The sequence below is a fragment of the Solenopsis invicta genome, chromosome 2 (genome assembly GCF_016802725.1).
Source record: "Solenopsis invicta isolate M01_SB chromosome 2, UNIL_Sinv_3.0, whole genome shotgun sequence".
In the NCBI taxonomy this organism is placed as follows: Eukaryota; Metazoa; Arthropoda; class Insecta; order Hymenoptera; family Formicidae; genus Solenopsis; species Solenopsis invicta.
This window is the reverse complement of record NC_052665.1, coordinates 24488754-24506050: the sequence shown is the minus strand read 5'-3', so window position 1 is coordinate 24506050 and position 17297 is coordinate 24488754. Positions and strand designations below refer to the sequence as shown.

The window sequence follows — 17297 nt, the reverse complement described above, 5'->3', positions numbered from 1 at the left end:
GTAACCGAGAACGCTAACCAGTCAAGCCCCTTCTCGAGTGGACAACAAATCTGCCGAGAGGGCAAGGCCAGATCGGCCGGCTTTCCAATAAGTGGAGAGCCAACGGCAGACGCAAGGGACTGAGGTTAAGGTACGCAACAGTAGCGCATCGCGTTTGGTAGTAAAATATCTAAAAAACAGTGTAATTCGAATAAAGAAGTTTATTGTTAACCGCTCAACAAATGTTTATTTTAATCTCCAATCGACGGGCTACTTCCTAACGCATCCAAAGAAACCCTTATAAGAATTCATATTTTTAAAGAAACTTATATAACATTTCAAATTCTTACACAAAAATCTAAGTGACGTAGTCTCTCTCTCCCCCCCCCTCTCTCTCTCTCTCTCTCTCTCTCTCTCAAAAAGTTGTTCTATAACTTAACCCTTAAACACATATTGAAAATTCCCCTAAATTTTCGATTGCTTAATGTGTGAAGACAGAATGAGAAAAAAGATTAGAGCTAGGTGGAAAAAAAGTTTGAAGTCTTCTCTATCGACTACTATGATCGACCAACTTCATTATTTAACTAAAATAAAATGGCATTAAAGTAAAGTTTTTTTGGGAAGCTCCCAGACTCACTTATGTGTTTAAGGGTTAAAAATTATGCGATCAAAAGTTTGAAAAAATTCAAGAAAATACCTACATATTAATAATAAACTACTCTCAAAATATCTGCTTCTAGCTATAATCAAATTTACTGCATATAATAAGTATTAGAAAAATTTCTGTATTGCAATATGCAAATTTTTCTCCTTCATTAATTTTTAAATGCTTTTAAAATTTGTTAAAAATAAAAGTAAAATAAAAGTAAAAAATGTACCTTGTATATATATTGAAAAACATCCTTTTACATACCTTTGCATCAAATTTTCTAAAATATGCTGGATTTTTAGAGCACAACGTGGAACCTATCTCCCAGGATTCGTTTTCTATCATTACAGATGTGTTCATTTTGTTTACTTTTCCAGGTTTCTTTCCTTTTTTACTAATCTTTTTTTCAATTTTTATAAATGGCGGCAACGGAAAATAATGGAAGTAACACGGCGGCGGTTGATATTTAGTGTCACATAATGTCAGCAGCATATTTAATTCTCCTTGCAAATATATCAAAGTGTCTAAACGTTTTAATACTTGTCCTCGCAATAAAGGATCCGTTTGCGTGACAAAACCCAAAATTATTTCTCTAAGCCTGTAACAATCCTCTCGCAATTATTTACAATTTTATAAAAAAGCCTTCAGAAATATCCGCCTCAGATTTGGACGAGCTTTTAATATGTTGTAATATGGATAAAAATAAGGGGCACGTATTTTTTTATACGTGCCCAATTTCACTTTTAGGGGGTAAAACACCCCTTTGAAAAAAATCGATTTTTTTCTTTCAGAGCATATATCGTCAAAACTATAAGAGATAGAGAAAAATGTTCTAAATAAAAGTTGAATGGCTTAAAGAGTACTTTATAACAACAATAAAAAATTTTTTTAAATTTTTTTATATTTTTCCCCCACCATTTACCTACTTTTTTGAAAATTTTTATTTCTTTTTATAAGCAAAATAAAGCTTATGTTATTACAAATTCAATGGTATTTGACAAGGTTATAATGCGACTTTTCCCTTTTCCAAAAATAATTAAAAACCAACTCTTAATGCATGTAAAACCTGTTTCACACTACAGACTCCCGACTATGACTTGACTACTAACTCCGACTCCCGACTATAACTCAACCAATCACAGCAAAGCCCGACTCTGACTGCCGACTCAAGAATAGAGATCACTCTATTTGTTGAATTATAGTCGGGAGTCGGAGTTAGTAGTCAAATCAGAGTCGGGAATCTGTAGTGTGACACGGGCTTTACACGCACCCGTCCGTGTACAAGGGAAGCGTTCCCCTTCAATTTTGATGAGCGTTTAATACATTGCAGTACAGATCAAAATAAAAGACACGTATTTTTTTATACGTGCCCAATCTCACTTTTAGAGGATAAAACACCCTTTTGAAAAAAATCGGTTTTCTTTTGAAGCATGTATCGTCGAAACTGTAAGAGATAGAGAAAAATGTTCTAATTGAAAGTTAAATGACTTGAAGAGTATTTTATAACAGTGACAAAATTTTTTTTAGTTTTTTTGTATACTTTCTCCTACCACTTACTTATTTTTTTTTATAATTTTTATTTTTTTATAAACAAAATAAAGCTTATTTTATTAGAAATTCAATGGTATATGATAAAGTTATATTGCGACATTTCCATTTTCCAAAAATAATTAAAAACCTCTCCATAAGTATATATTTACTGACACAGCCAATGTAGAACAATCGAATAAAACACAAACATAAGTTTGTTGTTAATTTGTTGCTCAATTCCATATTTTGTTGCTCTAGTCGACTTGGAGAAAATAGTGGCTGTGCTGGCTTAAAATTAAAGCTAGCACAGCCATTTAGAAAAATAAAAAATACAGATTCTTCTACTAATTTGTTGCTAATTAGTTGTTCAATTTCCAATTATGTTGCTCTACCCCCAACCCCTAAAAAACGACCAAACAGTCGTACGTTAGCACAATGCAATAAAATTGATAATTAATGAGATATCTCAACTGATTACAATTCCTCAAATTTGTTGCTTGTGATTTTCAACAAATCCGATTTTGTTGCTCTACCCTCGATCCTCCAAAAGCTACCCCTAACTGCCGTACGTCAGTACAACACTAAAAAAATGCAAGTAGTTGAGATACCTCGACTGATTACGTCATTCCGATTTCGTTGCTCGTGGTTTTCAATAAATCCGATTTTGTTGTTTATTTGGAGGATTGAGAGTGGAACAAAAAATTTGGATCGTACTATGGGTTATAAAGTGATTTTTAATTATTTTTGGAAAATGAAAATGTAGTAACATAACTTTGTCATATATCATTGAATTCGTAATAAAATAAACTTTATTTAACTTAAAAAAAAAATTGTAAAAAAATAGATGAGTGGTGAAGCAAAAAATTAAAAAAAAATTTAAAAAAATTTATTATTGTTATAAAGTACTCTCCAAACCATTTAACTTTTAATTAAAATATTTTTTTCTATCTCTTACAGTTTCAACAATATACACTACAAAAAAAAGAAAACCGATTTTTTTCAAAGGAATGTTTCACCCCCTAAAAGTAAAATTGGGCACGTATAAAAAAATACGTGTCCCTTATATTCCGTATTACATATTAAAAGCTCGTCTAAATCTGAGGCGGACACTTCCGAAAGTTTCCTTGTTAGCTAGACAACACAACAAAATGTTATAAATCATGATTGGGTAAGTTAATATTTTTTCAATTAAATTAAGTTAAAGTCAATGATTTATAAAATTAATTTAGTTACGTTAAAATTACACGAGCAAAAAAACTAATTCGATTAAAGTAGAGTTAAGATTTATTATTTTATATTAAATTAGAAAATGTAATTTTTTTTAAATTACTTCAAGAAAACAATACTAATGCTACCCAAACAAACTAATAAAATTGTTAAATAAACATTTTTAAGTCCTACAATTTCTGTCCTGAAACATTTTTTTGTATCTTGCGTATTTTTCATGATATTCGTATAGGACAGTTAAAATGCCACATCCTGTGTGAGTGTGTGGTGTTACGTATGCGTGCGTGCGTACGTGTGCGTGCGTACGTGTGCGTGCGTGCGTACGCGCGCGCGCGTGTGTGTGTAATGCGCGCGCGTGTGTGTGTAATGCGCGCGCGTGCTTCTATAGCAAATTGCTGTAATTTATCGTCGTTTTGATCAAAATGACATCAAATGACATCTTATATTTATGTCAAAACGACAACAAATAATAGTTTGTTATACACGTACACACGTATGTACACGCACGCACGCATAGGAGAACTCTGCCATTACAAAAAATAATACAAAAATGTCAAAATTATAATACTTTTCAACTTATAAATAAAGTTGACCAATTGTAGCGCCTAGAATTCACGCGCTCAGTAATGGTAACATATAGCGCAGTAATAAAAGTTGTACATTGACTTTCTAAATTAACTTAATTTTTCATATAATGGTAAGGAAATCACTTTTAAACCTTATCAATAATTATTTAATTTAAATTATTTGTAAAGAATTATGTTCTAATGTTACGGAATGTCAAGCTATACATAAAGTCAACAGTCAAAACTATCAAATAAAGTATGCCCCCTTTTTTGATCATGTTTTTTCTCCTTTTTCTTTTTTTTTCTCACTTACATAATTATCCTCTCCTTTTCTTAATTAACAACTATGCCACCATGTTAAAAAGATTAAATTCATAAATTACTTTAAAACTACTAAAAGTCACTAACAAAATCATTTATCTCACGAGCCTTTGTAAAGAAGTTGTTTGATTAGTTAAAAATTATAGATTTAGTTAAGTAAAACTAATAGTGCTCTCTTATAGGTTGCATAAATGTACAGGGGAAGAGGCGGGGGGGGGCTGGTGTCCCCCTCCCCCGACCTAGGGCTGCCAGGCTCAAGAGCCCTGCCGGGAGTGCCCACGTGGACGCTCCCGGCGCGACGAATCGGCCCACGGCCGACCGGGTCCGGGGGGCTCCGGAAGTATGCTGCACGCGTTCCCGGAGCCCCCCAGTCATGGACCAGGGCAGGACACCCGGAGAGGTTTTAGTGGGTATGTCCCCGCCGACACGTCGTCGGCGGGGAAGAGTCCCACATAACCACCAGGCCTCCCCCGAGGCCTGGGGTATGCGGTAACGCATTTCCTCTCCGTTACCAAAAAAAAAAAAAAAAAAGGTTGCATAAATGTACTTGCGTCTCCATCGTTTTAAAATTATTACATAGTTATAGTTATTTGAAACAAAATAATAGATCTTCTATAAAAGCTGCACGAATGTGAGTAAGTCTCGCCACTTTGAAAATTCATGAAATTTGAGGATAATAATTGCTCTTTTGTAAAGTTACACAGATACAATTGCGTCTAACCATTTTAAAGCCTTTTAAAATCTGTTAAGAGAAAATACTTGATGCCATTTTTTTGGTCGCGTAAATTCAATTATGTTGCACTGCCTAAGTAAGCAAAAGAAAAAAATTTCCTCGTGAAAAGAAAAAGTGGAAAACTTCCCGTAAACTTCCACTCAGCATTCCTCTTCAATTCTTTCACGCAGCCTTTAAAATTATTATTAAAAACAAACCCGTATCAGGTTGTAAAAAATGTAACATTTTCTAATTTATATTCAAATTTATAAAGTTTTATTTTTAGCTTTCAAGAAATATTATTCGAAAACAAAGTATATCAGTATTGATGAGTTTTTCTACAATATTACGTTGTGATATATTATATTTTAACATCACATTAATATTATTGCAATATTGCATTGTAATATATGTAATATTTCTGTAGTCTGTAATATTATGTTACTGTAATATTACCCCAATGATACATGCAATATTATATACTGTGAGTAACAATAATACTCTTAATTTTTTAACTATATACAGTTATTACCCTTCTAGAAATATAGAAATCATGTACGTATTACTGCATTACAAACAAATAAATTTAATTAAAAAAACAATGCTTACCAGTTAATGCCGCATATAATAAGATCTAGTGTTGAAGGTTCTGGTATATCAAAATTTCGTGGCATTAACATTTCGCATCCCAAAAGAGCATCTATTTCATCCAATTCTTCGTGCTCATTGAGTTTCATACAACACGTTTTAAGAAGTCGAAATAGTATTGGCGCAATTGGACCGGTTCTTTTATTTCCAAAATTTATTATGCCGTTTTGTTGTGCGTCTTCCACACTGTTTAATCCGAAATTAGGTACTAAATCATCACTACATAAAAAATTGTATTTATTATATTTACTATATTTTGTAGTATGCTTAAATATATATTACATTTATTTAGTTATATATGGTATATACATACATATACATACATACATATATATATATATATATATATATATATATATATATATATATATATACATATATATATTTACCTTTATAATTTTTTTATTTTATCAAGATATAATTAATTTTATTACATATTAAAATATATAAAACTAATTATATAATTTTTCTTTGTCTTATATATGTTAGGTGTACGCAAGTACTAATCTTTTCTTTAAAATTATTATTTTTCATATAATACGGTAGATTAATTTAAAGATGCAATAAATATTCGGCAACAATTCAATATTCTATCTGTTCGGCACTATTCTTACTATTCGGCTGAACAACGAATATTAAAGCCATTATTCGATCATATACCGAATAACTTTAAAAGTAAAAAAAATAGAAAAAATAAAATTTGGAAAATAGTAGACTGTTAGCACCTCAACCGTAGATGCATTTTATGCTCAAATATTTTATTTTTATAGCTAATAAAATTAAATTATGTAAAATACAATTTGTTTTATGTATAATGTATATATTTATTTAAAACAATTTTACTAAAAAGTAGTTTTCATTAAAAAAAACAAATTTAAATTTATCATAACAATCAAATAAGACTGTAAATTCCAAGGTTTTAATAAATTTTTTATAAAGCAAAATAATTGCCATTAATTCAAATATATTTGTTCATCTGGAAATAAAAATTAAAATTTTTTTTTAATACAAGAAAGAAAACCTATGTTAATCACAGCAGTTCTTGGTGCCGAATAATAGTTTTCAATTTTTACAATTTTCAACTCAAACTGTGCGCTACATAATCATTGGACTTGAAACAGTCATGAAGCCGGAATAGTAATATTCATACCATAAAAACAATACATAATATCCCCCCTCCCCGGAAAAACTGTAAAATTATTTTATTGCGAAAAAATAACATCTCAGCCAAACCTGGATCTCGCGAATTCCGTAAAGGCGTCTTACCACTTTGACCACTTAAATTTTTTTAATAATAAATGCTTAGGAATAATAATTTTTTTTAAACTAAAAACAATAGTATACAAATTAAGTATTCTTTAAGTTATATTTTTTTAATGTAAAATTAATCATGCATACTGATTGATATACTTGATCCCCCCCTATAAATAAGTCAATTCATTCGATGTTTTGCAATTTTTGCTACCTCTTTGTAAATTTATAATAAACAAAGTAAAAATACTTTTAAAAATTGTTTCTATTTTTTCAACTTGAAAACAATTACTATTTTATATTATTATATCTCACATAAATTAAGATTGTTCACATAAATCAACATTAAAACATACCCTAAACGTTTTTATATATTATCATTGTTTATGAAATTATTAATATACGTGTTACGATTTTGAAATTAAAATATACATGTATACATGTGTCGTATTATTAGGTGCGCAATTAAGTTCCCGCTGTTTGTCAATAGATGGCTCCAGCAGTAAGTGCTGGTCGATTTAAACATCCAAAACGTCATGCAAACCAAGCTTAGACATATGGTAAACAAACCGCGTTAAGTGATTTTGTTTTGGCGTCATGTACTTTTGATTGTGTAAAAATGTCTGATTTGGTGCCAAATAATCGTCATTTGCGGGAAGTGTTGATTTTCTTATTTCATTCGAAGAAAACGGCGGCTGAAGCGCATCGAGAGCTCCAAAAAGTTTACGAAGATGCTCTAAGTAAAACAACGTGCCGTGATTGGTTCCGTCGCTTCAAAGACGGTGATTTCGATGTTGACAATTGTCCACGTGAAGGAAGGCCAAAAACATTCAAAGACGCTGAATTGGAGGCATTGCTCGATGAGGATTTGTGCCAAACGCAAGAACAGCTTGCTTCAGCATTAGGAGTTACCCGCCAAGCCATTTCCAAGCGATTGCATGCGTTGGGAATGATTCAAAAGCAAGGAACTTGGGTTCCTTATGATTTGAAGCCAAAGGACGTTGAGCGTCGTTTTTTCATCTGTGAACAACTGCTCCAGCGGCAAAAAAGGAAGGATTTTCTTTATCGCATCGTGACGGGTGATGAAAAATGGATTCATTACAACAACCCAAAGAAAAGAAAGTCATGGGGACTGCCCGGTCATGCTTCTACGTTGTCGGCTTGGCCGAATATCCTCGCTGCGAAGGTTATGCTGTGTCTTTGGTGGGACCAGGTCGGTGTTATTTATTATGAGCTGTTAAAACCAAACAAAACCATCACTGGGAAACGGTATCGACTTCAATTGATTAGAGCACTGCGCAAAAAACGGCCACAATACGAGCAGAGGCACGGCAAAGTGATTCTACTGCATGACAACGCTCGGCCTGTTGCCAAACCCGTTAAAACCTACGTGGAAACGCTCAAATGGGAAGTCCTACCCTACCCGCCATATTCCCCAGATATTGCGCCGTCCGATTATTACTCGTTCGATGGCACATGGTCTGGCTGATCAGCAGTTCCGCTCATATAAAGACATCAAAAAATGGCTTGATTCGTGGACAGCCTTAAAAGACGAACACTTTTATCGTAACGGTATTCGAGCTCTGCCAGAAAGATAGGCAAAAGTTGTAGCTAGCGATGGGCAATACTTTGAATGATTCATTTGTAACCATTTTTTCACAATAAAATTGCATTTTCATAAAAAAAAAAACAGCGAGAACTTAGTTGCGCACTTAATATTACTACACAATTTGTATTGAAAAACATGAGTATATAATTTTTACTTGCAATATGAACTCGGACTATTACTCAAAATATGAAAGTTTTTTTAATTTTATACAGGGTGTCCTAGAAAGCTCGGATCCCTTTTTAAGAGCAGATTTCTTGAAACATTCTAAGAAAAAAATTCTAATACAAAAATGTCGAGGATATAATAGTTTTTAAATTATTCACGATTAAAGTTTACGAATTACAGAGCTGACATTTCGCGCGCTCAGGCATGATAACATGACAAGGTACCACAAAGGTACCTCTTGACATTGAGGTTGTTATATAAATATGCAGTGACATTTATATTAAAAAATTATTACTGTAGGAAATATATCTGTACATTACATAATTAACGTTTTCAACAAAATATCAATTCAATAACAAAATGTTTCAATAGCCGTTGGATCAGCTGTCGAAATAAATTGATTACCATATTCATATGATAAGAACTTTTAATATATCAATAATATTGATCATTTATGCGATAATATGAGAAAGATTGAATATATTGATAAGGTAAAATTCAGACATATCAAATTATATCTATTTGACATTATCGCGTTTACATTAAATTACCAATTTACATTTTTAATGGTTATTTTAATAAAATATTGAAAATATCGATATATTATCATAAAAGTTCTTATTATATAAACACGGTAATAAATTTATTGTGATAGCTGATCCAACGGCTATCAAAATATTTTGTTATTGAATTGATATTTTGTTAAAAACGTTAATTATGCATATATAATGTACAAATATGTTTCCTAGAGTAATAATTTCTTAATATAAATGTCACTACGTATTTATATGACCTCAATGTCAAGAGGTACTCTTGTGGTAGCATATCATCATACCTGAGCGCGCAAAATGTCAACTTTGTGATTCGTAAACTTTAATCGCGAATAATTTGAAAACCATTATACCCTCGACATTTTTATATTAAGATTATTTTCTTAAAATGTTCTAAGGAATCCGCTCTTAAAAGGGGAGCTTTCTGAGCGTTCTAGGACATCCTGTACATATGTAGAAAAAGGTACAACAAAACAGGATAATTAAAATTTGATGATGAATAAAAACTAGATTATCATAATTAACAAATCTTTACTTTTTAAATATTCTTTGGATATCAATCTTTCAATATAACTATTATTAAATAAAATCTTCAGAGAATTATAAACTTAATTTTAGAAAAATAAAAAAAAAATTTTTTTCCATCTTACTCAACGAGTAAATAGGATTATTCACTTCAAAAATATACTGTAATTTAATACTAATGTCACAAGTAAAAAAATGAGATAAAATTTAAAAAAATCGCAAAAAATATAAATTATGACGTAACTCATAACAATAACGCAGCTGCCTATTTCGTTGATTTGTGGATAATGTTCAACGTCTAAGCCACATCTAACGTGCATGTAATTATGATTTCTGCATTCAAATTGTGCGATATACGGGATATCCGTCTTACCCTGCCATCCTGTCTTGCCCCACATTCATCTATTCACTTTTATATAAAAGCATGAAGAATACTATAGACTAAATTTATTTTCTCTCGGAAAATTTACTCTCAATTGCAGAGTACGTGTTCGCAGTACCGCACAATCGCTACCTACTCCGAAATGTAACATCTGCCGCATGATCGTTATGTATAAACTCTAACCGTCACTTTCTCCAAATATAAATACAATAATAATAAACAACAAAACAACCATAATAAGCCATGGATAATAGTAAATATGCCAACAAATAGATTTCTTCTCATAATTGTTCTAATAACCGCAAATTAAAATGCCTTTAAAAAAGATACTTCCAAAACTATTAGTTGTACAACATTCAATAAAAATCTATTTTACAGACAATTTTATACTCTTTCAATATCATTTTATACATTTTGTACGTAGAAGCAACCAAATTTGAGATACGTGCAAAGAAAGAATAAATTTAACATTCAAAAATAAGAGATTCTTGAAAATATCTATCTCGGAAACTATTGGTTGTATAAAATTCATTCAAAAGACAAACCCAGGAAATTTTATCAGTTTTATTTTCGATTTAAACGTTAATTTCTATAAAATAAATCATTTCTGAGATATGAGAAAAAAATCTATTTTGTCCCACATTTTTTCAAGATACCCAGCTCGCCTCAATAATTTTAGTATGTTTAAAAATACACTATATAAAAATACATACAAATCTATGTACAAAAATTTAGCTTTTCAGTAATTATTTCTTTTTTAAACTCTAATTGAACTGAGCTATTCTAAAGCTAGTTCTAAAACGCAGACAATCCCTCACATCAAAATCACCTTTAAAGTAACAAAATCAATATTGGCGCGTTAAAGAACAATATTTTTCATCGAAACAAAGCAAATAAATTTACATGCTTCAGTAGCATTTTTTCTTTGCTAGAAATTGAATATAGTATCAAATATAAAGTTTCTCATCGCTCATTATAACAATTATTATTTTTAACGTTGTGCACTAAATCATAAGAAATAGTATTTTATAAAGTTTAATACCAACTTTACAAAAATATAAAACAGCAAAAAATATATTTCAATTTAAAATAATTACATTAAAGCGAAAAAAGGACTAAAATTTTTGCATACACCTAGTATTTAGATATTTCATTTTTTATCTTATTAATTATACAATGATAAAATAATAAAAATATATGTTCAATAAAAAATGCATGTTCAAATAAATTATATATTTAAATAAGTAATAAAATAAGATGTATATGAGATGCGATTATTATAAATATATTGTAATTAATCCGATTTTATTAAAGAGCATGTATTTTCAAATGTACAAGATATCTACAGAAGTTAGTGCATTCTGATAACATAAATGTTAAACATATTTTAATGTTATATTCTACTATGTAAATATTCTATTATGTACAGAATGTCCCATAAGAAATGGCCAAACGGTCATACGCAGGTACAACTAAACTGAGTTGAAAAATTCTGTCTGTAGAAATAAAAATATTAAATGAATAAAATCTTTTTTTTTGAACGATGGCACTTTAGGACCGAAATTTGCCCATAACGGGGAATCTGTGAATTTGGTATATTTTTATGTTTTTGGGTCTGCTGAATTCAAATATAAAATTTAAAATTGTCCAAAGTGCAAGGAATTTTATGAAAATACGATATTTCTACACAAAAACCTAGTTTTGCGATACCTGTTTTCTAATAGTAATTTTGAACTCAACTCTTTTTTTATGAATTTCTTTAAAAATGGGTCTTTTAAATCACCATATATTCGCATGCATACGCAAGCACAAAAAAAGAAAAAAAAAGAAAATAAAATATAATAAAAATATATATTAGGAGTACAAATTGAAAACCGCCGTTTTTTGTCAAAATTTGAGGATTGATTGTTGAAAAATGGTTACATACTTATTCTTGAAAGTATTGTCCATCGCTGGCCACTTTCTCCCACCTTTCGGGCAGCATACGAATCCCGCGTCGAAAAAACTGTTCGTCTTTTGCGGCGACCCACGAATCGACCCAGTTTTTGGCCTCTTCGTAATAATGGAAGTGCTGCTCAGCCAGGCCATGCGCCATTGATCGGAACAAGTGGTAATCTGAAGGGGCGATGTCAGGAGAATACGGCGGATGAGGTAAGACGTCCCATTTCAATGTTTCCAGATAGGTTTTAACGACCTGAGCAACATGTGGCCGAGTTGTCGTGCAGCAACATCACTTTTTCGTGTCTTTGCTCGTATTGTGGCCGTTTTTCCTGCAATGCTCGGCTCAAACGCATTAGTTGTGTTCGGTAGCGAGCTCCTGTGATGGTTTCACCCGGTTGCAACAGCTCATAATAAATCACGCCGAGCTGGTCCCACCAAATACACAGCATGAGCTTCGAGCCATGGATGTTTGGCTTGGCCGTCGATGTTGATGCATGGCCGCGGTAGCCCCACGATTTTTTTCGCTTTGGATTATCATAATGGATCCACTTTTCATCGCCGGTTACAATACGATGCAGAAAACCCTTCCGTTTTTGCCGTTGGAGCAGCTGTTCGCACGCGAAAAAACGCCGTTCGACGTCTCTCGGCTTTAATTCGTATGGCACCCAGTGTCCATGCTTTTGGATCATTCCCATGGTTTTCAAACGATGTGAAATAGCTTGTTGAGTCACGCCCAATGAATCTGCAAGCTCCTGTTGCGTTTGAGATGAATCTTCATTCAGTAATGTTTCCAATTGTGCGTCTTCAAACTTTTTCACCTGTCCGGGACGCTCCTTGTCTTCTACGCCAAAATCACCACTTTTGAAACGTTCGAACCATTCTCGACACGTTCTTTCACTAATGGAAGCCTCACCATAAGTTTTTACAATCATTCGACGCGCCTCAGCCGCAGATTTTTTCGAATTGAAGGCAAAAAGCAAAACTTCCCGCAAATGACGCTTATTGGGCACAAATTTCGACATTTTCGATCACAAAAAAATATATAACGCCGATAAAAATTCACAACTGCAATGATAAGGAATTGTACCCAGATGCCCAACCTTACATTTAAAATTTTTGATCTAACGTTTGGTGCCAGCATTTACCGCTGGCGCCATCTACTGGAAAACGGCGGTTTTCAATTTGTACTCCTAATAAAAAATATAAAAATATTTAAAAAATATAAAAAAAATAAAAAAGAATATAAAAGAATATAAAAAAAGAAAATAAAAATACAATAAGATACCCTGTACGTATCTATGTATATACAAACACACACACACACACACACACACACACGCACGCACACGCACACGCACACAAACACGCACACAAACACACATATGTATATGAATATATGTGTATGCATAATTATAAAGTATATAGTGATTTAGTGATATAGTGATTTAAAAAATCCATTTTTAAAGAAATTCATAAAAAAAGAGGTCTTTGAGTTCAAAATTACTATTAGAAAACATGTATCGCAAAACTAGGTTTTTGTGTAGAAATATCGTATTTTCATAAAATTCTCTGCACTTTGGACAATTTTAAATTTTATGTTGGAATTCAGCAGACCCAAAAACATAAAAATATATTAGGAGTATAAATAAGTTTCCGCCGTTTCACAAAAAATAGCGCCACTAGTACGTTATGATTGAAATTGTCTGTTGTAAAACGTTATATCGTAAGGTTGGACATCTGACAACAACATAACCTTAAAATATTAGCGATTTTGTATCAGCATCATATATCTTTTTTCGTGCAAAAATGTCGAGTTTTGAGCCGAATAAGCGTCATTTGCGGGAGCTTTTGATTTACTTCTTTAATTTGAAGAAATCTGCAGCCAAGGCGCATCGATTGCTTGTAGAAGCATATGGTGAGGCTGTTTTAAGTGAGAGAAGTTGCCATGAGTGGTTTCACAAGTTTAAGAACGGTGAATTTGACGTCGAAGACAAAGAACGTAGCGGAAGGCCGAAAGTGTACGAAGACGCGGAATTGGAAACATTATTAGATGAAGATTCGTGCCAAACGCAAGAAGCACTTGCACTTACATTAGGAGTGACTCAACCAGCAATTTCACATCGCTTAAAATCATTGGGAATGATTCAAAAACAAGGAAACTGGGTTCCATATAAACTGAAGCCGAGAAACATTGAACGCCGATTTTTCACATGTGAAATGCTGCTTGCCAGGCATAAACGAAAGGATTTTTTGTATCGTATAGTCACTGGTGATGAAAAATGGATCCACTACGATAACCCAAAGAAGAAGAAATCATGGGGACCACCTGGCCATGCTTCAACATCGACAGCCAAGCCGAACATTCATGGAAAAAAGCTCATGTTGTGTATTTGGTGGGATCAGCTTGGTGTCGTGTATTATGAGTTGCTCAAACCGAATGAAACCATTACTGGGGCTCTCTACCAAACACAATTGATGAGATCGAGCCGAGTACTCAAGGAAAAACGTGCCCACTACTACTCCAGACACGACAAAGTTATTCTTCTGCATGATAATGCTCGTCCACATGTTGCGGCGCCGATCAAAACCTACCTGGAAACACTCAATTGGGAAGTTTTATCCCACCCGCCGTATTCACCAGACATTGCTCCTTCTGATTACTACCTGTTTCGATCGATGGCGCATGGCCTGTCTAAGCAACACTTTACATCATATGAAGATACAAAAAATTGGGTCGATTTGTGGATAGCTTCAAAAGATGAAGCATTCTTCCGACGCGGTATCCGTATGCTGCCAGAAAGATGGAAAAATGTAGTGGCTAGCGATGGACAATACTTCGAATAAAACATTAAGTACCGTTCTTTCACAATAAATGCCCAATTTTTGATAAAAAACGGCGGAAACTTATTTATACTCCTAATACAAAATTCACAGGTTCCCCGTTATGGGCAAATTTCGGCCCTAAAGTGCCATCGTTCTTTAGATATTTCTAAGGACATGTCAATTTCGCCATCTCGCCTCCATATACGAATAAGATCACTTTTAATAACAAGTAAAATGACAAACAATCAAGTAAAGTTAAAAATGTACTTCTTATAAATACAAAAAATTATAGTATAATAAACTTATATTATTTTGATATTATAGTGTAGTTAAAGGACAATGGAAAAAAAACAGAAATATTTATGTAATTTGCAAAAATAAAATTATTAAAATTGCGATGTACATGGTGATTCAAAACAAACATTTGTCCTTAAAATGTTGTATTTTTAAGACAATTCTAAGACAATTTTTTCTTTACCAAAATTTTGTCCAAAGCTTAGTTTTTAAAATATAGAAAAAAATATTTGACAAATTATGGGACGCGTACAGATGGTGGGCAAAAGCGCGCAATTCACCGTCCAACGTCTCCGACGCGGGCAACTATGCGGGCATCCACTGCGATTAATTACGTACTACACGCGATGATAAACAGGTAATCTTTCACTCACTCACTCACTCACTCACTCACTCACTCACTCACTCACTCACTCACTCACTCACTCGCTCACTCCCTCCCTCCCTCCTTCCAATGGCACTCCATTTGACGGGTTGCCTCGGATTTTTGTTGACGGTGAATGTGTTCAATTCTGTTGCTCCGTCAAATATCTTGATCTCTCTACCTCTAATACACTAACGTGGGACACGTTACTAAAATGTCTACAAGTCACTAAAATGTCAGCCAAGGTTAATGTAACTCTGTATCAACTCGAGCTCTATAAGCACCTTATACCTCGTTCCTTGCGCATCAGGCTTGTGCCTACACTTATCTTTCCAATCTTTGATTATTGCGCCACTTTTACAAACATTACTGGTAAGCAGGATCTCAAGCTTCAAAGAGCATAAAATTCCTGCATGTGTTCCATATTGCGTGGGATGAGCATGTTTCACCGTATTTTCGTAACCTTCGATGGCTCAAGGTAAGGGCAAGGCGTATGTTCTATATGGGATGCCCGACTTTTCGGATACTGTCGGTACGTGTACCTACACCACTCTTCCTTGCGTAAAAGAGTCTTTTAAGAGCTCAAGATGACTTACGGATACCTCTACTATATCGTTTTTCAAGCGGTCCTTTTGCAGCTATGCTGCCGAGTTATGAAACGGCGTTCCTCGAGGCATTCGCTGTGCAACCTCTTTGCGTGGCTTTAAAAGTCAATTACAAAGCTATCTTTCGAGACTATTGATAACACCTGAATTTTTGAGCAGATGTTGCATTATTTTTAAATCTTGAACTTTATAATTTAAATTGTTATTTTTGATTTATCTCTCTGTTTCTTTTGCTTTACTTTATTATTATTTCTATTTTTGTATTATTTTCTATTTTCTATTTTTTTTTGTTATTTTGTTTAAAATGTTTAAACTAGTTTTATTTTTTTATTTTTATTTCTGTTAATCTTGCGAGTTTATATTTTATGCAAGTTCTACTGTAATGTGTAAAATAAAAAATGGATTAAAGCGCCTGAAAGAATTAGAGCGCTCAATAAATGACGATATCATCATCATCATTACCATCTCTCTCCCTCTCCCCCCTTTCTCATTCATTATTACTTTGTCTTCACACTACCGTAACTCGACGGATGTATAATTTCACAACCGTAAAATGAGATCTCACGTTCCCAAAAATTCTTACCAATAGCTAAAATTTTTTCTTTTATTGTATTACGTATTGACACGTTCTCACAATCAGATTTACTAATGCACTTGATTAATTGACAAATTAATCTATCACTTCATCTACTACTCTAAGTACTACTGATTAATCATTCGGCAACTAAAAATTATTCGAAGAAAGAAATCTACGCACATTACGTACAATCAACTAGTTTTCTTTCTTTTATAAATTATATCATGTATCAACACTTTCACAAATTTAATCATGTACTTAATCGATAAAATTAGGAATTTTCAAACAAATCTCTTTTTCATATCTCTCTCTATTAATCACTACTACTTCATTATTCGACAACGCGTTATACATACAACACGTTAGTCGACGCAGAGACTGCTCAACGACAACAATCAAGCAGATTATATTATTTATCTTGTACTGCGTGCTCACTTGGCACGAAACACTTGGGTTTCTTGACATTGAACTACATGATTTATCGGGTAACTTATCGATAGAGCAATGATATTTTATTGTAATATTAATAATCATAGAGGATGTTAATTAATCGAGAACGTTTTGTGTGGAATGTCAAT

The 17297-nt window shown here is 32.8% G+C and overlaps 1 protein-coding gene across 7 annotated transcripts in view; it reads right to left on the bottom strand.

Moving 5' to 3' along the window:
* The window catches only part of LOC105201497 (Fanconi anemia group D2 protein homolog), a 194246-nt gene that overhangs the window by 96498 nt on the left and 80451 nt on the right, over nucleotides 1-17297 (bottom strand). For 6 of the 7 annotated variants that reach the window (XM_039459785.1, XM_039459783.1, XM_039459781.1 and 3 more), the window contains 2 exons: nucleotides 5594-5851; nucleotides 893-1226 (listed from right to left, as the gene is read on the bottom strand). In XM_039459785.1, coding sequence (XP_039315719.1) covers nucleotides 893-1226; nucleotides 5594-5851 — 592 coding nt within the window. The remainder of the gene's footprint in view (nucleotides 1-892; nucleotides 1227-5593; nucleotides 5852-17297) is intronic. The other variant, XM_039459782.1, reaches the window with a different exon arrangement.